Raw genomic sequence first — 22799 nt, 5'->3', positions numbered from 1 at the left:
TTTTTTGAGACGGAGTCTCGCTCGCTGTGTCGCCCAGGCTGGAGTGCAGTGGCGCAATCTCGGCTCACTGCAAGCTCCGCCTCCCGGGTTCATGCCATTCTCCTGCCTCAGCCTCTCCGAGTAGCTGGGACTACAGGCGCCCGCCACCACACCCGGCTAATTTTTTGTATTTTTAGTGGAGACGGGGTTTCACCGTGGTCTCGATATCCTGACCTCGTGATCCGCCCACCTCGGCCTCCCAAAGTGCTGGGATTACAAGCGTGAGCCACTGCGCCCGGCTCCTTGCTATATTTTTTATTTCTGATTTTTTTTTTCTCAACATCCTGGTTACCTTAATATACTCCTCCTACTGCTACTACTAGTAATTATTTCCTGACGCCTTACCCTGTGCACTGTTCTGGGTACTCTAATAGTCTCCTATTTGTGGATATAAATGAGGAAACTGGCCCAGAGGTGTCAATGGTATCTTCTCCTCTTAAACTTTGGCTTTCTCCCTGTCACTGTTCATCTACTTTCTTCTTTTATGGATATCATTTGCACATTGAACTTTTTATATTATCTGAATTTTTGCCATTCTTGCTCAGTAAGAGCCCTCTCCTTCCTTTAAGCCCATTAATTTAATTTGGATACTTTCTTGATTCTGCTGTCCTATGTTATCTAAAACTATACAGTTAATTTTTTTAATCTTATATTTTGCACCCTATGTCAACTTTTTAATTTTTATTTGAGGAGTAAGGAGAAGGTCAGGTTCTAAGGATAAATGACGATTCTCAGAAGGCAACTGAATCTGCACTCTTAAATTTCTTGGCGGGGGGCGGTGGCTCATGCCTATAATCCCAGCACCTTAGGAGGCCAAGGCAGGCAGATCACCTGAGGTCAGGAGTTCGAGACCAGCCTGACCAACAAGGAGAAACTCCGTCTCTACTAAAAATACAAAATTAGCCGGGCATGGTGGCACATGCCTGTAATCCCAGCTACTCGTGAGACTGAGACAGGAGAATCGCTTGAACCCGGGAGGCAGAGGTTGCGGTGAGCCGAGATTGCGCCATTGCACTCCAGCCCAGGCAACAAAAGTGAAACTCCATCTCAAAAAAAAAAAAAAAAAAAAAAAAAAATTCTCAAACTTCAGAAAGTTGGATTGAACCCAGGATTGTCTCAGGCAGTTTAGGGAAATTCTCCAGAACAGTGCCTCTTACCCTTTCCTGTATCTCAGATATGTGTGAGAATCTGATAAAAGCTTGAACTGTCTCCCCCAAAATATACACACATCCATTGTCCAAATACAGGTTCAAAGGGGTCATAGATTTTCTGAAGCCCTATACCCTAAGTCGAATACCCCTAACCTAGAAAGGTAATTATGTAAACTATAAAACAGAGATTTTTCTAAAAGTGTCTCTTGCACCCTTAAAATGCCTTAAGTATGAAAAGTGAGAGAAGGTCTCAACACTTCACTGCATATTCCCTCTTCCATGAGAAGGCCATAGTATACTTCTGTGGGTACCACGACAGTGGATATGATTTGTTAGTCTTAAAGGGAGAGCTGGTGATTCAGTTATACATATATACAGAGACTGGGCTAGTTATTAACTTGGGTTCCTTAATGGTTGGCTTGGTTCTGCCACAGGGACACCTAGGGGTTGCATGTCTCAGGATCACTCAAGCTAAAAATGTGTATGTGTTTCCCAGTTGGAGCAGAGCTTTCCCACAGACCCCAACTCTATTCATCCAGCTGGTTTCCTGCCTGCCCTTCTCTAAATGCCAGTCCCTGATGTCATGAATCATGTCATGTGAGCTGTTGCGCCTTACCCCTTAAGAATGTCTTTTCTGAAGACAAGTCTGTGAGTTTTATAGCAAAGTGATCTACAAACATTAAACATAATCAAAGGAAGTAAGGCAAGCAAAATAGGGAACATTGCCCTCTGCTCAGATAACACAGCGAGGTGTCTTCACCTGGTAATCTGATATTCTGGGCCCCATACCCAGTGAAAGACATCCAAAAGGTCCAGGGGTGTGGTTAACACAGATGGCTGGACAGAAAGTGAGAGATATGAGGATGCTACTAATCTAGATGTGAGGATGCTACTGAGGGACATGTCTGAAATCTTGAAAATCATGAACAGCTTAGACAATGTGAACAGGGAGTGCCTCACACATTCCAAATTACTTAAATGGTGGTGGGCTTCCTTTGAAATTCAAAGAGAGAGTTTAGAACAAAAATAAGGAGATACCACCTCCATCGTGGTGCATGAACTTAAGCCGCTGCCTCAAGTGGAGCCTTGAGTGATTCCTAATCCATTAGTTGCTAGGATGTATCTAATGTCAGCCAAGTCAGCCAGGCCCTCCTAAATATGTGGGGCCCTTTTAGGCAGCAAAACATTGGACTATAGGGACTGCAAATCCAAGAGTTCCTCTGTTTTCATGGTCCTTCTATTCAGAAGAAATTTCCCCTTTTTCAAAGTGTTCTCATTCTTGCTTACTTTGGGAGCATGTGGTGACACTGTGTGCTCTGTCGTCTGTTTTCCATGTGCATTGTATTTCCTTGAAATCCCTCCACCATACTCTGCTTGGATAGTTTTCTTACTCACATTCTCACTATACCTGAGGCACACAGATATGTAAGTGTAGTACCATTTTGAAAACCTGGTTTTGAATTTTATTTTTTCCTCTCTATTCCTTCAAACATCCCTATTATCAAAATAGAAATTCATTGTTCATATTCATGTTCTTTATCATATGCTCATCTTTTGTCTAGTGCTCTAGCGGGGGCTCTTATTTGGTACACTGTCCTGGTACAGTGTATCCCATGATCATGTACTTCTGCTGGAAGTAATTATTCAAATGTTCAGAAACCCAAATTCCAACAGCAGTCCAACGGAGTGGTCATTAGACACCAGTAACCTTCCAGTCGGAGGGTGAGTAAGAATTAAAATGAAGCAAGATCAGGGGAATGAGAGCTGCTATTTGTGTTTATAAAAGACCGTACAGGGCCAGCCACAATGGCTCACACCTGTAATCCCAGCACTTTGGGAGGCCAAGGCGGGTGGTTCACTTGAAGTCAGGAGTTCAAGAACAGCCTGGCCAACATGGCAAAACCCCATCTCTACTAAAAGTACAAAAATTACCCGGGCTTGGTGGTGCATGTGTGTAATCTCAGATACTCAGGAGGCTGAGGCACGAGAATAGCTTGAACCTGGGAGGTGGAGGTTGCAGTGAGCCAAGATTGTGCCACTGCACTCCGGCCTGGTTGACAGAGTGAGACTCCATCTCAAAAAAAGAAAAACCACACAGTATGAATTTATCGTTCCCAAAATAAATAATATCTACTTTTGGCACTATGCATTTTATCAATTTCTTCTAAAAACTTCTGTTTCCTTGCTCTCCATTCTATCTTGTTTATCTCATGTTTCTTGCTTTACATTGATCAGATATGCCACATAATTCTGAAGTATCTTCTTATATTTCAAATAAGCAATCTCCATTTGGCTGTGATGACTCCTATGCTGTAATAATCTAAAATAATTAGAGAGAGATTATTTTCATTTTGTGTATGTCTGAAGTTACAAGTGAATATATAAAATGATTTGCCATCTAATACTGTTGTGCCACTGATCTAATCTTTGGAAAAATAAACCATTGGTGTGAGTGTGTGTAGCATTTGTTTAAATAATGTCAGAGCCAAATTATAATGTCCCAGGCATAAGCATAGTATTTATGGAGCATTATAGCCCATTAATTGGCTTATTGGCCTAAGTCCTCCAGGGAGCATCACAAATCTCCAGGGTGTCCTTGAATGTGACTTTATGCTTCAGCCAGATCACAGTTGTGAGTGCCAAAGTAACTGCTATGCACATGTGTGTGGCAAAAATTACTGTATTTAGTGGGAAGAGTCCAAGCAAATGGTCTTATATATGCATTTCAGTTATATTCATTTGATGTCTACGCAAAGTGATCCTCTCTGCCTTAGAAGGATTTGTTTATTTCTTCAGCTAATATTTATCAGGCACAAATTAGATATTTAAGAAATAGGAATGTAGCTGTGGACAGGCCAGAAGAATCTCATGTACTAACAGAGCTTCCCTGCTGGGGAGGAAGGAACAGAATGAACAAGTAAATAAATAAACAAGATTGTCTCTGGTAGTGGTGGTAAAAGCTATGAAGCAATAATCGAGGCTTTGTGGCAAAGAAGAACTGGGGTGAGGGTTTGTGTGTGCTGGTTTGTGAAGGCCCATCTGAAGAGGTGTCATTCAAGCAAAGGTACAGCTGATGAGAAGGAACCTGCCATGGGTAGAGGAGTTCCAGGCAGAGGAATGGCCACTGTAGGGCTCTGAGGCAGAAGCTAGTCTGGTGTTTCTGAGGCAGGAAGAAACACTGCAGGAGAGCATTGCAGGAGAGCTCAAAGGAGCTGGGTACCAGGTGCTTAAACTTTTCTGGACCCTTTGGCAATGTGTTGAAGTGCACAGATCCCTTCTCAGAATCATGTTCTTAATTGCATAAGATAAAATACACAGGAATGCAAAGGAAGCCATTTACACTAAAATACAGGTATCAAAATATTTAAAAGACACAGTTATAATACAAAATGTAAATGATTCTTTAGCATGTTTTGTTGCAGATCTAATAACTAACATTAAAATAATGATATTTCAAGATATCTGCAACAATTGTTACGGGATACGAAATTTCCATATTTCTGTTTCTACTGGTGACAAAGTCGCAGGTACTGCTGATGCCACCTAGATTTTCTGCATCGCTCAATGGAATGTTCTGTTTCAATTAGAGTTTGTGAAAATAAAGATGTGATTTTTTTTTTCCCATTCAAAATCATAGATCCTGTGAATCTTATCTGTGGACTCCAGGGTACAAACACGTGGGCTAAACTATGCAGGACTTTGTAGGCCATGGTGAGGTGTTAGGCTAAGGGTGATGGGGAGCCATTGGGAAATTTTAAACTAGACAAGTGTCATGATTTGCTGCTTTATAGAAACTGGATTCTAGGATAACAGGAGTGGAAGGGTGAGAAAGTAAGGAGACTATTACATGGTACCATCTTTTAGGTAAAAAATGAAGAGGGTTTGGAAGGGAATAGTGGTGACCAGAGAGAGCAGTGCAAACATACTCAAGATGTATTCTGGAAGAATTGACAGCATTTGCTGATAGACTGGATATAGGGGGAAGGGGAATGAAGAAAGGGAGAAATAAGGATGGGACTGAGGTTGTTTATGAGAGCCACCAGGTGTTAGTGTTGCCACATGCTGGTATGGGCCACCCTGAGAGAGGAATCTATTTGTGGGTCAGTTGGAATGGCGGATGGTGAATCTCGTGTTCTGCGGTGGGTCTTGTAAAGCTTGTCGTGTTTGCTGCCCAAATGGAGACATATCAAGTAAGCAGCTGGGCACACAAGCCTGAAGCCTAGAAAAGGGTTGTCCTGAAATCCTTTAGTCAAGCCTGATGTTTTGAACTAAAGTGAGAACTTAAGTGTGAAATTACTATAGCATTGCTCTGACAACAAGAGAAGCTGCTTCACCACTCCATCAAAGCCACAGCATCCTTATTCTGTTGAGGTAGACTCCCATTTTTTACTCCACAACAGAGCTAAAGAACTTCATAAAGTCACACAGCATTTGGGGGGAACAGAATGTGGGGCAACCGGAAGTGGTGTCCTGTCCTCTGCCTCCAAGCCCATATCTTATCCCCAGCAAGGTGCTGCTTCTCCAACTTTATCCGTTGCAGGAGGGAACAAAAATTGGGTTCAAGATTTTATGTAGTGTGAAAGTAAGTGAAAAGAAAGAATTGAAAGAGCATTAGGCTGGAGGTTTCAAATACTGGCTCCTCACCATGTAACCTTGAACAAGGAACTTAACCTCACTAAGTCTTCATATCCTAATCCAAAATGGGAATAATAACAACACCTGGTGTTCCAAATTCAGTACAAATATGTGGTACATCGTAGGCAATGAGTACGTATTTTTCATTGAATTGGAGTTGCATAACTTTTAAGAGGACATATGGTATGTACCCTTCTCAATTATTTCAAGATAGGTTTCTTCTAGAAAAAAAAAAAAAAATATATATATATATATATATATAGTAATTGTGACTAAAACAGCACAAGAGATCTTGAATAATTTACTAGGTTTCTCATATGACTTCATGACCTATGGAAAAATAGATGTTCCATGGTTACTTACATTTTGGGAAAAAAAGCTTGAATCAAAACTACAGGTTTTTCATCTTGTAACAACAAAACAATGTGTAGATATTTCTCTTGGAAACCTAAGAAGAGCAGTAGGTAAGAAATGGTATCTCTAGTCTAGCAGGCTAAAAGCAATTAACTTGGCAATTTGATGTTTATATGTATGCCAACAAAGTTTCTCCTTTCCAATCAGTTTAACTAGTCTAACTAATACTATAAGATCATTTCTGTTCAGACCTAGTGGCATCTCAGATGTTTATTCATTCATTTTCCTTTTTTTTAATCAAGACATTTTTTAAATCAAGATTTTTTTTTAAATCGACATTCGTTGCCCAGGCTGGAGTGCAATGGTGCAATCTCAGCTCACTACAACCTCCGCCTCCTGGGTTCAAGTGATTCTCCTGCCTCAGCCTCCCAAGTAGCTGGGATTACAGGCGTGCACCACCATGCCTGGATCATTTTGTATTTTTAGTAGAGATGGAGTTTTACCATGTTGGTTAGGCTGGTCTCAAACTCCTGACCTCAGGCGATCCACCTGCCTCAGCCTCCCAAAGTGCTGAGATTACAGGCGTAAACCACCACACCCAGCCTATTCATTCATTTTTGTTCAACATCTACTATGTTCCAGTGCTGTTCTTAGATCAAGGCATATGAAAATAAACAAAAATAAACAAAGTTGAAGTGGGTAGCAATACATGGGCAACTAAACAGATAACTAAAGAAATAGCTTCGTTTCAGAGAGTGTTGTGTGCTCTTGAAAATACAGCTGAGTAACATTCACAGGTGCTGGAAGTGTTTTCCATGAGAAGGTGCCTTTTGAGCTGAGACCTAAATAATGAGAAGCTGAAAAAGAATATGTGCAAAGGCTGAAAATGAAGGGAGAGGTAGCAGGAGACATGGGAAATGGTAGGAAGGAATGAAGTCAGGGCTTATAGTACCAGGTAGACAGTTTGGGCTTAATTATGACCACTGGAGAGTTTTGAGCAAAGAAGCGACCTAATTTGATTTATATTTCTAGAAGCTCACCCTGACTGTTGTTTTGGGACTGGACAGCAGGGTGGCCAGAGTGGAAGCAGGGAGGCTATTGCCTCCCAAGTAGGAGATGATGGTGACCTAGCCTGGGATGTCAGTAGTGGGGCAGAGAGAAGCAGCCAGATTCCAGGCGTATGTTGCAGGCAGTGCCAATAGGACTTACCATGTCCTGGGCAAGTCCCTTAGCCCAGGAGGAAAGACACAGAATGGAACAGGATGACTAAGCGACAGGGGTGGATGGTCATTTACTGATATGGAAGAGACTTAGCAGAAAGGAGTTACGAGGTACGTGCTAATCAGGAGTTCTGTTTTGGACAGATTAAGTTTGAGTTGTCTATTAGTCATCTAAGCAGAGATGTTGACTGGGTCGTTGAACGGGCACATCTAGAGGTTTGGAGAGAGGCCAAGGCATGAGCAAATACTCTGTAAAGTTCTCCTTTGAGATGCTTTGTTACAAGCCTGGTTTGATGGATATCTGAAGCATGCATCTCCTAACGTCCCCTGGAGTCAGAATTTCCTTCTGTGCATCTTCAGCTGTCCTGGAAACTCATTGACAGACTATGGAGTTCAGGGATTTAAAACACTAGTGGGAGTTTGTTTTTGTTCTCTGCTTTGTTTCAAGTTAACTGAAAAGCATGATTTTCAACTTTCATCTTCAATTTTAAATCATGCAAGAAACCTATCACTTACCTTCTGATCATTACACTGCCCCCCTCACATTCCAGCTCCCCAGATAAGCGAGAATTTAGTGTAGAATGTGTTGGGCTTGCAGAATAAGACCCATCTCAAGAAAGGCAAGGTTAATAACTCTGCCAAGTGTCAGCCTAACGGGACACTCGGGCAGATAAGCCAAAGTGAGTAAACACTGTGAGACTCTGCCTTCTCTTTTTTTTCTTCCAGCTCCATAAATTTATTATGGTTTTCTTTCTATCAGTTTCTTTCATTCTTGTGATGGTTTCTCATTAAGGAGATTCATGGGGAAGGTTGTTATCGATCAGAGCTATTAGCCACCAGAGTGTAATCTAGTTCTAGTACAAACTGACCTGCACAGTGTCCTGTCTACCTTGGGGATTTAAGCTGATTAACTCAGAGCCTGGGAGGCAGAGTCTAAAGTTCTGTAACACAGCACCTCTGGCACCCCCTCTTCCCCACCAACCAGTAGGGGATTTAACATATTGACACTGTAATTAAATCCAAATCCACACTTAACCCACCTTGAAAGTAGCCACTGGTACCTGGCTTACCTTAGATGTACATTCACAGCCAGTGAATGATGCTGTGGCAAGGTAGTAGAGTGCTGCTTTAATCCCCTCTTCTGTCTCGGCCCTTCAGTGCTGATTACGATGGGGTTTCTAGTTTGTTTATTTGTTGTACTTATTTCCAAGAATTGATCAACCTCATGGTTCAGAAACAAGTTAAGTGATTAGAATGAGATTTCTACAGAAAAATAGGTAGCTCACTGCTGGGGCTTTCGACAGCACGATCTCTGTACTGCATGTTTTTGATGGAACCAGAGAACAAGATGCCAGAAGGGTGCCCTTGGTTGCCCACAGAACCCCTGGCAGCCATATGAGTGGGTCCACCAGGAGAAAAATGCCACAGAAATTACTAGTCTGAATCATTGACCTTGGCTTTTAAAATATAGCTAACCACCAAGTACAAGCTGAGGACTAAGGTCAAACTTAAGACCCTTCAAGAATGGCATTTGAGCTGCAAAAGCTGTCCACAAGTGGGCAGGATAAATTAATTGGTATCTCACACCAGAGGAACTTCAATAAGTAAATATTCCTTCTTGTACTGATAAGTACAATTAAGGTGTAACCATTTTCCTCCCCTTCCATCCAGCTACTTCCTGACCCCATGCTTTACTAAGAATTGTGATATAGTAGAATGGTTAGGGGCACAGTCTTTGGAGCTAGACTTCATGAACCAAAGCCACGACCAATCTTGTGTAAGTTATTTAAATTCTCTGTGTCTCATTTTCCCTATCTATAAAATGGCAGTGGTAATAATGATTCTAAGATTATTGAGGAGTAAATTAATTATTAGATGTAGCATATAAGATAGTGCTTGGCATATAGTAGGGGCTGAAGAGACATAAGCTCTTCTCATTCATTTAGCATGAGGTGCCTGATATGAGGCAGGCACTGTGCTAGACACCAGTGATATAAAGGTAAGTTTGAATGGGAAGACAGACACCGAACAAGCCTGCCTTCTGCCTCTTCCTGTTCTTTATTAATGCTTAGGAGACGAAGATACTACTACAGAACAGGTATAATGGTCAATGTATATGCCCCATAACTGATAAGAAAGGTAGAAGACATAAGAGCCAAAAATGTAATAGAACAATAATCGAGGAGGTCAACCCCTTGTCTATTATGAATTAGGTCACAATGCATGATAATGTAGCTGAGATTAAACACCCAGAAATTAGACCTCATCGTGGTTTGGCAAAAGAATTGACACAGACCAGAACAAGAGCCTAAGAAAATTTTCTGAAACTACCGTGATCACATCCTGGCCAGTCAACTAAACATTCAGTTACCAGATGTACCCAATGAAACAGCAGGACTTAAATGTGTCCCACCTAACTGAAAAGTTAAAAAACCCTGCACACGCAAGCATACACACACAAATGCCATTTGGTACAAAAAGAAAATTTTAGTAGGAAAACAAGGAAGAGACATGTGAGGCTGGTTTAAATCTCACCTCTGATACCCACTTCCTATCTCTCCTTAGGTGAGTTATTAAACTTTCTGCTCCCTGGTGTTGATATCTATGGAATGGGGATATTGTTATCACCTACTACATAGGACTGTTGTGAGGACTCAGTGAGATATTGCATAATAAACTCCAAGCTGTAGCGCTGAGCCTGCCCCAGCCATCTCTCAGTAATAGCTGTTTTGCTATTTTAGTTTGCTGTGCGCTAGCTAGGCATCTGCCTCCCCTGACAGCCTTGTCTGTCCCTCTCCCTCACTCTGTGTGTCTGTCTCTCTCCCTGTCTATCTGTTTTGTACACAAGTGATATATATATACATATATTTATACAAGGAATCCATGTTTATTTTACAAAAACAAGAAAATAATGTACAAAAAGTTTTAAACCACTCACAATGCCACCACCAAGAATAGCTATTATTTTGCTAGGGGTCCCCCTGTCTCTGTGTAAATATGTCTTACATATATAGGACCATACTATACATTCTTTCCACTAGAAATTTTTTCTGCTCAGCAATATGTTATGTCAGTAAATATAAAATGTACATTAGCATTTGAAATTGCTATTAATATATGGTATTCTATGTTAAGTAAATTCCATAATTTATTTAGACAATTCCATATTGCTAGAAATGTAAGCTGTAATCAGATTTTCTCTGTTATAAACTTTGCTTGTATTAATATTCTGTGTCAATATATGGATATATCTGGATACTTAGTAGCTCTTACCATGGCCAAGGGTAGTTTTTTCTTTTCCTTAGTAAGGATGGATGATTGCTACTGATCTTTCTCACAAACCTGCGTTTGTATAATAGCTAAGTAACATTTGGAGCTCTGCAGAAGATACACAATTTAACATAATAGTACCATGTAAAGTACTCCATACCTAAGTACAACCAGCAGCAAACAACACAAAGAGTAAGCCGAGCCCCCCAAAACTAGAGTTAACAAGGTGCAGAATTCATCTTATTGGGTGATCATGGGCACATAAATAGGGAAGATCAAAGAACAATTAGAAAACAGGAAACTGGAAACAAGCAATCATAATCTCTAGTTTGTCTTTGCACATTTATTTTGCATCAGGCAGAGATAAACATTGATTCATAATTACCTCCTTCCCTCCTTCCATATCTAAGTCATTTCACTGGGTAATGTCAAGGGCCACATAAATAAGTAAAGTACTAAATTAGTTTTAATAAAATGCATCCAGAATTCCCAAGCAAAAGAAAGGAAGGGAAGTCTTAGCTAATGAGGTCAGCGTTTTTGTGGACATCAGTAGCATATGTATTCAGGGCCTACTGTTCCAAAATGGAAGTACAGAGAAGAGTACACCAGATGTCTGTCTGCTTCCAGGGAAAACCCAAACCACGAGGAGAGTTGGGTTGGTTTGCTATAATTTGGTCACCATTGTTTAAGAATCTGTATGTCTAAATGTCTTGCGATTTTAATTTTTGAATATTCACTAACATCTAAATAAGAGTGGAGATCTCAATCCTCTTCTCAGTTCAGCTTCTGAATCACCTGGCAGCATCATTTAACTTTACTGAGCCTCTATAAAATTAAGATACAATAATGCCCTATTTCTACTCTCCACTTGATAGTGATATTCCCAGTACTTAGGCAAGAACATGTTAATTAATAAGAGCTCTTTGAATTTCTTTGAAGCTGCTGAGATGTCTGAGGTGGCATGACAACGCATGGCAGGATTAATATCATTTGCACTTATTTTGGTATTTATATTAAATATAATGCAGTATTTAAATTCACAGACAAGTCAGCTCTCCATTATCTCTGTTTTAATATTTGTTTGTGTCCACTTTTGAGGTGAAACTGACTGTATTCAGCATCTCAGCCCATGTTTAAGGTGGATTGTCCCTGAAAGGTGGAATGTTGGGGATTCATGCAAACATTTGAGGAAGGGCACCTCCCAGAAAACTTTCTTTGGTGCCTTTTACCTCCTGCCTCTTTTACTCACTCATTGGGGTTTTGCCAGGCCTTACACTGCTCTTTCCTCAACTTCTTTCCCTCTTTGCAGCTTTTCTATTTTGTCGTTCCATCCTTGAGCATGGCCTTCCCCTCCCTCTCCTGTCAGCCCCACCCACTCTTGTCTCACCCATCATGGCCCTTCTCTTCCTCCCAGTCGTTTTGTAGGATTTGCTGCCCTGGCCACTTGGGCTGTCTCCTCGGTGGCCAGTGCTCCTGTTTGGCAAGCTAGCTGTGTGGCATTGCTGGGCACGCATCAGCAGACAGTCAATGCTAGGTCCCTGTTTGTTGGTAGGGACAAGATGGAAGGCAGAGTGTACCAGTGTCTCTCCTCACCCCAACCCCATCGTCTGTGTTTGACCCCACTCCTTCTCTGGACTCCTTGGCCTCTGTCATTACTACATGGAACAGTGAGATGGGAATGTCAAATTATCTGTAGAGTGTTTCAATGCTAATCTGAAGAAAAGCTATCAGGCCTCATTACCCATGTGAATTGACACCATGCAAGCACTGAATTAAATCTATTGTTGAATGGATTTTGGAAAGCATTATAGCAGGCATTAAGCAGGTACCCAAATGGGAGGACAGCCATCCTATTTTCCTAGCTGTAGAAATTCTCTTTAGTCTTTCCACAAGCATGAGGTTTTCCTCATCCTTTTGGGGATCGGTTCAGTCAAGATGGTAGCATAATCAAGATGTCAGAGGTGGTCCTAAGTGAGGAGGTTCAGGATCCAAAAGCCAAGAGTGGTCATTAATGAGTTCATGGGGTCAGGTGAGTATTATTCTGTGTTGGGTATCCCCAAGACCATCCTCAGGCTCAATTATTCACTAAAAGGACTCACAGGACTCAGAAAAAACTGTTATACTCATGGTTATGGTCTATTACAGCAAAGGGATACAGATTAAAAGCAGAAAAGTGTGAAGGTGCATGGGGCGAAGTCCAGGAGAAACAAGACACAGGCTTCCAGGTGTCCTTTCCTAGTGGAGTCAAACAAATATGCTTAATTTTTCCAGCAATGATTTGTGACAACATGGGCGAAGTATTTGCCAATCTGAGAAGCTCACCTGAGCTTTAGTATTCAGGATTTTGACTGGGATCAGTCACACAGACATGCAATATCTGCATGACTGACCTCAGCTACTCAAACTCCAGGCTCCCAGGGCAAAAATAGGTGTTCACCATAAATCACATTGTTGGCATAAAGTGTCTGATCATACTAGTATTGTGGCCTAAGGCCTCTGGCATGCAAAATACTCTTATCAGGCAAAATTTTACTAGGACTCAGAGCTCATCTCTCAGAAGCTGGTCAAGAGCCAGTCCTAAAAACAGGCCTGTCTTGGGAATGTGCAGGGCTTGAGCAACCCAACCCTTTCCAGCACACATTCCCAGGGTCAAGACACTGGAAGGCTTCGAACACATGACTGAACTTCTCCTACCTCAGCTGTCACCTTCCAAGTGTAACATTCTCTCTTCCTTCCACATGGGATCATTGTGATTCAGAATAGTAACGACTATTTTCACAAAAAGTAGGTCATCTACAGCAAGGACACTATAAATTATTATTGTTATTTGTATCATATCATTATTATTCAGGGGGTGGAGCATGGGAATGAGCCCTGAACACTTCCTTGTTATCTCTTAACAAGTCAGAAATGCCTTTTCCCAAAGTTCCGAAGGCAAAGATAACTTCAGAACAGCATGTCTCCACTCCACACTGGCATTTAACCTTCTCCCCTGCTCTTCTCTGTCTCCCTTTACCTGGCAGTGGCTGAGAAACCCTGGCCCCCAGCATGAGAAGCGGACTCTGTTTGGCGACATGGTGTGCTTCTTGTTTATAACTCCCCTGGCCACCATCTCGGGCTGGCTGTGCCTGCGGGGCGCTGTGGACCACCTGCACTTTAGTAGTCGGCTGGAAGCCGTCGGACTGATTGCACTCACTGTCGCACTCTTCACTATTTACCTCTTTTGGACACTAGTAAGTATGGGCCGTGGCTGGGGTTCAGGCCATTTGGAGCTAGCAGCCTCACAGCTGGCACAAGCCTTTCCTCTTGTCTGTAACACATCTCACCTGCCTGTTGGAAAACAGACCTTCGATTGCTGGCGGGAGCATGAGATTTGGTTTATGACTACGTGTGTGTGTGCGTTTGTCTGTTTGTGTGTCTGTGCTGCTAAGGCAGATCACATAAAGAAAAAGTTCAGCTTCTCGGTGTCCATCAGTCAAAGACACAGACACATCTTAGACGTTTCTCTCCTCTAGTAGTCTAGGACTCCATCTGTTATGAGGCTTGGCATTTTCTTTCTCTTGTTTATGTTTCTCACTTTTGCCGGGATTGTAGTATATTATGAATGATGCATTTGGCTGCTGTTGCTGTCACTGCCTGCACAGATCATGAATCCTCCCTGCTGGTTATTTCCTTCTTACGTCCTGACACAGCCTAAAGTCTTTGTTGGACGTGGAGCCGCACTTTGCCTGATGATTATTCTGTGTGTTGGGATATTGACTCTGCTGCCCATGAAAGCACTAATTTATCTAGCTGAGAAGCTGCCACCAAAGAAAGACCATTTCTCAATAAGTGTTCTTGCTGTGTGTGAGGAAGAATTTTTACATATCCCTTTTTTCATTCTTTTAACTTTTAACTTCATGCAGTAAGTTGATTGCTCGAGTACCAGTTGACAGCGCCCACAAAATGCAACATTTGATCTCTCTCCTTATGCCTTCCTCTGGGAGCTGCAGGGAAGGACATCACTGTCTTCTAGAATATTTTCAGAAGCTAGGCCCCCTGCTTCCTGGCATTACTCTCCTGTGCCTCCTCGTTTCTAATCTGAGCACGTTCCATTGTTATTCAATATGTATTTCCTGTCTAAAGTGTACCATTCCCATATCCCATAGCACAGTGTCAGCATGTGGAAACTGCTTCTAGCACACACTTCCTCCCTTTCTCTGTCTCCCAGACCCTGTTCCTCCGGCTGCCACTCCCACGACCCTGTTCATTTCCCTCTTCTTCATCATAAGGCTCTTCCAGCTCTGTGCCTCCCCTCCAGTGAGAGTGTTCAAACAGTAAGAAGATACATTTCAGCTTCAGTAAAGAGGGAGTGTTCTAATGCTAAGAACTTATCTGAGTCTTATGGTTAATTTAGACATTCTGTTCCCAGGCTAATGAAGCCCCAAGCAAAACTATTATTGCCTCCTTTAGAAGTCTACGCTCCCAGCTGGGTGCAGTGGCTCATGCCTGTAATCCCAGCACTTGGGAGGCTGAGGCGGGCGGATCACTTGAGGTCAGAAGTTCGAGACCAGCCTGGCCAACATGGCGAAACCCCGTCTCTACTAAAAATACAAAAATTAGCCGGGCATCGTGGTGCATGTCTGTAATCCCAGCTATCTGGGAGGCCGAGGCAGGAGAATTGCTTGAACCTAGAAGGCAGAGGTTGCACTGAGCCGAGATCGTGCCACTGTACTCCAGCCTTGGTGACAGAGTGAGACTCCATCTCAAAAAAAAAAAAAAAAAAAAAAAAAGTCTATGCTTCCAAAGTGCGTCCTGGTTCATTTTGAATCAGGCAATGAAGCTGTTCCAGAAGTTTCCACTGTGATGGGAGGAGGGTTAGAAATAAGAAATGATGGAGTCTAAGCAGCACCGTCTAACACCTGGTCAACAGCACCACCCTGGGAAAGTTATTTGGCTTCTGTGAGGCTCAGGGTCCTCATCTGTCAAGTGGAAATAGTGGTAATGCCCATCCTGCCAAATTCCCCTGGTGTTATGAGATTTAAGTCAAAGTGTATATGGGAAAGTACTTTGGAGAATAATATAAGTTCTTGCCATGTTTAGAGGTTTTCTAGTCTATAATTTTTTTTAGAAGAGTGCCTTTGATGAAGGATGGATGAAGTGAGCTTAAATGCTGGGCTTTCAAAACCAATGTAAGGCCTTTATGAAATCCTGCTTTGTAAAGCATACACTTATCTAACAAGAAAGTAACAGGGTGATAGGTGGCTGGAAAAGAAGGAAGAAAAGAAAGAAGGTTATCTCAAGAAAAAATGGATGGGACCTTGTTTCATCTCCCATCTCAGGTGAAAGGAAGGTTTGGGTAGAAAAGGTACCTAGACTAGGCTCTTTCAGGAAAATGGTAACATACTTCATTCCAGAAATGTTTCTCATGGGCAGTGCGTTTAGAATCCAAGGGCCCTGTGTTTAAACTCAAGATTTATCATCCTAGTAACAGTGTAAATTCAAATAGGATACTTAACCTCTCTGTTCATCCTTCCTCTTATACAAAAAAAATACAGGACATAATTGATAACCTCTGGGTCAATGGGTTATTGCAAAGAGAAAGTGAGATAACGTCTGAGAACAGACATGCAAGCCCCTAGCAGAGTGTTGGCCCCAGGCTCCTTCCTGCGGCTTCCCTGCTCCCCCAGCTTCCACCCTCCCCCTGCCCTTTATAGAATGCAAAGTAGCGGGAGGGAAAGAAGGCATCTCTCCCCTTTGACTGGTGTGAAAAACGTGCTGTGGAGTCAGCTCAGCAATAGGTTACTGAATATAGAATAACTCCGTCCCAGATAAATGCTGTACTGAGCGGCCCTGGCAAGAGCCATAATTCAGAGGCTGACAGCACTTGGAAACTGCCCTGCGGCAGAAACCCATTGTAAACAAGCTGTCAAGCTTAAGGAGAATATGCTGTGAAAATGTCTTAGATAAACAAACACGGTGTCAGTCCAAGCCTGGCTCCTCAGAGGAGCGGTTCCTGGAAGGGCCTCCCTGGTACTGTGAAGAAGGACGAGCGCTCACGCTGCACTCCTCAGAGTGCTTTGGAGTTTCTCGCAGGCACACATGGCCATGCGGGTCCAGCCTCGACACACCCTCAGGGAGTCCCACCTTCTGGAACCTGCTGTGTTCCAGAAGCACACCTGGGCCCCAGGAGGCCTTGGTCAGCTCCACCCTAAGAGCCCAGGGAGAGGTATCCTAGAAACATCACTGTCCACGTCACGAGTGATTTGAAGCCCGCAGACAGACACAAAGAGAGCTGGCTGAGAACTCAGTCCACACTAAACATGAAGACATTGTCGGTAATGGACTTGGTATCAGCCCCAGTTTGGAGTTTGGAGGAGAATTGAGGCACCGTGTACAGGAAGACTTTCCACTCACTGCATCACTGATGCCACCAGTGTCCAGCACAGAAGAGAATGAATGAGCGACCCGGTTCCTCAAAGGGTGACTCCCAGTCCCATGGTTTGATTGTTTAAATTCTTCTTATAAAGCGGGAAGCGCCAATGGAATGCTGTCCCAACAAGGCTCACTGTGGGGCTGCTTTAGACACATCCCCCACACGGCCTACAAGCCTGCTGAGGGTATTCAGCGGTATTTCCCCATGACCAATTCACTCCTATACTCCTTTTCCCCAGTGCAGTCAGAGACCGATAGGTGAGCTGGGCACATTGCTGGGGAGGCCGTTTGCCAAGACCTGGTCCCGTCGATATCCCTAAGTCACACCACTTCCAGAGAGAAAGGGCAAAATCCAAATACGTAATCGGATATCCCAAAGCCTTCTGTGACTTTTTTTTTTTTTTTGAGAGGGAGTTTCGCTCTTGTTGCCCAGGCTGCAGTGCAGTGGCGTGAGCCGGGATCGCCGCAACCTCTGCCTCCCGGGTTCAAGCGATTATCCTGCCTCAGCCTCCCGAGTAGCTGGGATTACAGGCATAGGCCACCACGCCCAGCTAATTTTGTATTTTTAATAGAGACGGGGTTTCTCCGTGTTGGTCAGGCGGTCTTGAACTCCCAGCTTGAGGTGATCTGCCCATCTCGGCCTCACAAAGTGCTGGGATTACTGCACCCGGCCGCCTGCTGTGACTTTATAGCACACCTTTGCCCCAGCCGCAGTCACCTCCCTAAAGGGAAGAGTGGATGCTAACATTTTCTAACCCTTCTCATAATTTTCATGCGATCACAACTCTTTGTACAGCAGACTTGCCCATGATAGGAGGTTAGTTAGATGAATAAACTAGAAACTTCAGGAAGCCCATCCCATAAGGAGTAGTATTTTTCGAATAGTAGCCCTATACACTCTTCTTCCTCTCTCCTAAACTAAAAAATTTAAGAAATATCTAAGTGTAATTCCTAACATTATTGTTATAGCATCTTTTTATTTTATGTTTTCTTTTTCCTTGCTGCCTTATTCTTCTTCTAAATTAGACCTCCTTTCTTTCCAATTATATTGCATTGCAGGGATGCAGTGTCTTGGAGCATCTAGAGTAGTATTAACCCAGGGCAATGCAAACCTGTGGTCTCCTTGGCATTGTGCTCAACTGCCTTTATTTTCCCTGACAAAGAAGCATCTTCTTATGTTGCTTTCTTCTTATTGATTGAATTTGCCTGCAGACTGTGGTGATTAACCACAATTAAAATAGATTAATGTATAATAAGATCTCATCTGTTTGTCTACACAAGTGGGCTGAATTTTTTAATTTCCTGGCCAAGGAACCGGGAGACCTGCTAAGTCGTTGACTCCCTTGTTCCTTGAAGCAATGCGTCTCAAGCTTGAATGCACATGCGGATCACCTGGGGATCTTGTTAAAATGCACTCTCTAATTCCTTAGGTCTGGGTGGGGCCCAAAATTCTGACATTCTAACAAGCTCCCAGGTGATGCAGGCTGCTGCTGGTCCAGGACCACACTGAGAGCAGAGCCTTAAAGGAAATAGCCCAATCTCTCTCTGTCCCTCTCTTTTTTTTTTTTTTTTTTTTCTGTTACCCTGTATCTAAAGGGTGTCACAAAATTCTTTCTTAAGACACACAAAATACCAGCCCAAGAACACTAAAATGTATGCTCTGTGCCCTGTGCTAGGTGTTTTATATGCATTACATCAAATATCATTATTCACATCTTACAAACAAGGAAACTGAAGCTTGTTGACAGCAAATAACCTCCCCAAGTCACGCAACCACTAAATAGAGGATACAGATTGCAGGCCCATGTGCCTGGCTCCGGAGCCTGCGGCCTGCACTCATAACTACTTCTCCAGTTACTAATGCCAGTGTGCACAGCTCTCAGCATCATGGAAAAGGGGACTCTTGATTTGAAATCCAGCTTTCCCGTAATGTTCCCAGATTCCAGACTTCTTATATTGCCAAATTTCCTTATTAGTATAATACTTGTCTGCATTCCACCTCTTTCCTGCTGTTGGCCCTGAACAGCTGGGTTCCCAGCCTGCCTCTCCTACATTCGTGAGTGGCACCAAGCAGTATCGGGACAGAATAGATACAAGAGAATCACGCTTGAAAAAAAAACCAAACTGATCCACTTTGGCATGTTCAGGGACTTTTGGAGAAAAGCACATCTGTGTGAGTTTAAAAGCGTATATTTTCATACTCAACTCTCTCTGGCACTCGGCCCGTGGCATCTGCTTTCTAGCCTCAGAAATTTGAATAAGTGGCCTTGAATTTCATGATCCTGCTGTGAAGACTAAAAAGCCCATTCTGATCAAGGTCCTGCACTTTCATCTACTTCCAGAAACTCGAGTCCAAGTCATCAGGCCAGCCTACTTTCTGACCACCATAGACCGTTAGTGGGATCAACACAACCCACCTACTCCCAGATAATTAAACAGCCCAGACCTGATTTGTCACTCCAAGCTCATGGGCTCCTTCCTTTCCAGCACTTACCTACACATCAGACTCTGAATTTCTTGGACAGTCCTGCCTTCTCCAAAACAGACTACAGGTTTAAGCATCTCATTCCAATATATGTACATAAAAAGCAAGCACCTCGGCCGGGCACCGTGGTTCACGTCTCAGGCACAATTATGTCACTGCTTCTACCATCATGTATTATATGAGAGGTTTGGTGGGGCACAGTGGCTCATGCCTGTAATCACAGCCCTTGGGGAGGCTGAGGCAGGCAGAACACTTGAGATCAGGAGTTCGAGACCAGCTTGGCCAACATGGTGAAACTCTGTCTCCACTAAAAACACAAAAATTTGCCAGGCATGGTGGCGCATGCCTGTAATCCCAGCTTCTCAGGAGGCTGAGGCACAAGAATCGCTTGAACCCATGAGGCAGAGGTCACAGTGACCTGAGATCATGTCACCGCACTTGAGCCTGGGTGACAGAGCAAGACTCCATCCAAAAACAAAAAAAAAAGAGAGGCTTAAGTTTGAAGCTGTGTTGCAATCAGAAAATATAGGATGCTTATTCACTCATTCATTTACTCAGCAAACTGTCTTGAGCAACTTCCTAAGTGCAAGGCATTGTAACAGGTGCTGGGCATGCAAAGATGAACACAACACAACCCCTGCCCTCAAGATGCTTCTAGTGCAGGGGGAGAGAAAAACATGCACAGTGCTGTTCAGGACACTCAGTGCCATGTGGGTAAGCTTGAGGCACAGTGGGCACCCAAGGGAGTCGTGCCCCACCTAGCCTGAGGCTCAAGAAGATTTATCAGGAGAGTTAGTGCCCATGCTGTGATTTCCTTACTGGAAGCTATAGAATGCTGGAGCTGGATGCAATTAGGAATCACCCATTGGGTCCACCAAGCTGTTGTGCAGGTTGTCCACAGGACAGTACAAAGGGTGTCCTTCGTATCATAGTATGGATGGGATCCTTTGAGTTGTGCAGGGTCTAACTTGCAGGAAGGTTCTTGAAGCCCTAGCATCCCACTCATCTAACAGAAGAAGGCACCAGATAGGTGCATTGCCAAGGTCACACAGCTGGGCGAGGGCTGGCATTGTATCCACCACTAGTCCGAAAATAAATCCAAACTCAGAAAGAACCTCATTTTCCCATTTATACCCTGAATTTACCCGGTATGAGGAGGAACAAAGGAAGCCACCATGCAAGCCCTGCCCATGTGTCCACACATAGGGTGCTCTTTGGCTGGTGCCCAATCTCTCAACACTCACTGCGTGCCAGAGCCATTTTCCCAGGGTTCTTGCCCTGCCATGGTGCTTCCAGCTCTTTGAAGCTCTTTCAAATGACATATTTGTTTCTTGTATTGATTATCCACTTCTGCTGACCTGAATTCTTTTCTCTTACTTTTCCTCTCCCACCCCCAGGTGTCATTTAGGTACCACTGTCGATTGTACAACGAGTGGCGTCGGACCAATCAGAGGGTGATTCTCCTCATTCCAAAGTCTGTCAATGTACCTTCTAACCAGCAGTCCTTGCTGGGCCTCCATTCAGTCAAGAGGAACTCAAAGGAGACAGTTGTTTGATGTTTGTTTGGTTGGTTGGTTGATTCATTGTTTGGGGTTTGGAAGTGTCTGCACTGGGGTCATGCACTCAGCCACCCCCAAGCCCTTCCTTAAGCCTGTGGGTCTAAGAACATCCAGAGCACGTTAGCACATCACCCCAAGCAACGACCTCCGCCAGAAGAAAGCAAATGCTGTTTTACTTCAAATCATGGATGCTGCAATCATATGATATTTGCTAAGCTGCCAAACATGTTTATTTAGCAGATACTGTATGGAATTTTCTGAACACCTCTTTAACGTATGAGGAAGATTGTCCTGCTATGGATGCAATTCAATTCTTCCTTTTTTATTACTATTTCAAACACACACATATATATATATATATATTAAACTTAGATGATAATCAAAATCAAAAAGCCAACATAAAAACTGGTTTCTTGGTTTGGTTGGGTCTTATTTGAGTTGATTTGTTTCTCAGTTTCTCATATGGATTCTTTGGGGTACTTTGGTAGCCTGAGTGGTCTTTTTCATCTCTTTCGCGTCCAATTCTCAAGGAGACAGCATAACAGATGCAGAACAAGTCATATTTGAAGAATGTTTTGTACTAAACTTCATTTAATTATCCAGTTTTTAAAGGGAAAAAGGGCGTGGCAACTCTCCACACAGTGAGCTGTTTATTTAAATATCATTAAGGAGAAAAAAAAATACGGTGAGAAGCTCGCTCCTTTCAACTTGTTTGGTACTGACAGCTGATAGAAGCTATTTTCTAATAATAAACATCCAGTGTGTGAAAGACAAAACCCACTGATTGCAATACTCTTTTTTAAATCATAAAACCTGTGAAGTTTCCCAAAGCAGGTTTTAAAAGAAAAAAAAAGGAAAAGCAAAAAGGTTGGTGTTCTCACTCACATCTCATTTAGTGCATGTCTTAATTCAGCATTCGTAATGAATTGGAGGATCATTAGACATTTCTAGGAACCCTAGACCTGTTTTGCATATCAATGAGCATTCCCATTGCTCTATTGAATTTCTAGCTTGACAGGTAGATGTGGCAAAAAAAAAAAGCCTGTCCTAGCAGCCCTGCACTTATTCTAAGACCCCTTTGTCTGATTCTTTAAAAAGGAGCCCCACACAGTGCCTTCCCCCAACCATGAGCCAATTCTGTCACAGTCCGAAATAGACTTTTTCTAATGGTTTCGTGTCCCTCTTTTATCCGTCGCAGTGTAAAGGGTCTGATCCGCAGCCTGCATTGTGCGCGCACCGAGGCAGGAGCGGATGTCTTCTAAGGAGAGCGCTGGCTGGGGTTGACGCTCAGGCTCCCAGCTGTCCGCCCGCCCACAAGTAGCGAGGAGGGGCGGAGCCCTGCTTCGGGAATGCTTAAAATATGGAATTCTAGAACATGACCCACATTCTGAGTATCACTCCAGCATCTGCCTTGTGCTCCCCAAGTGGGAAAACGAGAAGTGCAAAGGAACAGGCAGCGAGGAGGGTAGCAATTTTTGTCTGCAAATTGATGGAGCTGATGCAGGTGTCCCCTTTGTAGGCGAGCCCTCCATTCACTGGCTGCCCCCAGCGCTGCCTGGGGAGGGAAACAGCTGTACTGCTCTCCGCTGCAAAACTCAGATGTGCTTTATGGCTTGTGACAATAGATTTCCTCCCCACCACGCTTCACTTGGACACTTCAATTCCAGTAATA

At 43.3% G+C, this 22799-nt stretch overlaps 1 protein-coding gene across 6 annotated transcripts in view; it reads left to right on the top strand.

Moving 5' to 3' along the window:
• The window catches only part of MARCHF3 (membrane associated ring-CH-type finger 3), a 137587-nt gene extending 115684 nt beyond the window's left edge, over positions 1–21903 (top strand). For all 6 annotated transcript variants that reach the window (XM_063612984.1, XM_055299168.2, XM_055299165.2 and 3 more), the window contains exons 4-5: positions 13693–13902; positions 20966–21903. In XM_063612984.1, the coding sequence (XP_063469054.1) occupies positions 13693–13902; positions 20966–21124 (369 nt within the window). In that variant the 3' untranslated portion in view covers positions 21125–21903. The remainder of the gene's footprint in view (positions 1–13692; positions 13903–20965) is intronic.
• The last annotated feature ends 896 nt before the right edge of the window (positions 21904–22799 follow it).

This window comes from Symphalangus syndactylus, chromosome 11 (assembly GCF_028878055.3).
Source record: "Symphalangus syndactylus isolate Jambi chromosome 11, NHGRI_mSymSyn1-v2.1_pri, whole genome shotgun sequence".
NCBI classification, from domain to species: Eukaryota; Metazoa; Chordata; class Mammalia; order Primates; family Hylobatidae; genus Symphalangus; species Symphalangus syndactylus.
The sequence above is the reverse complement of the archived record's forward strand: the minus strand, read 5'-3'. Positions and strand labels throughout refer to the sequence as shown.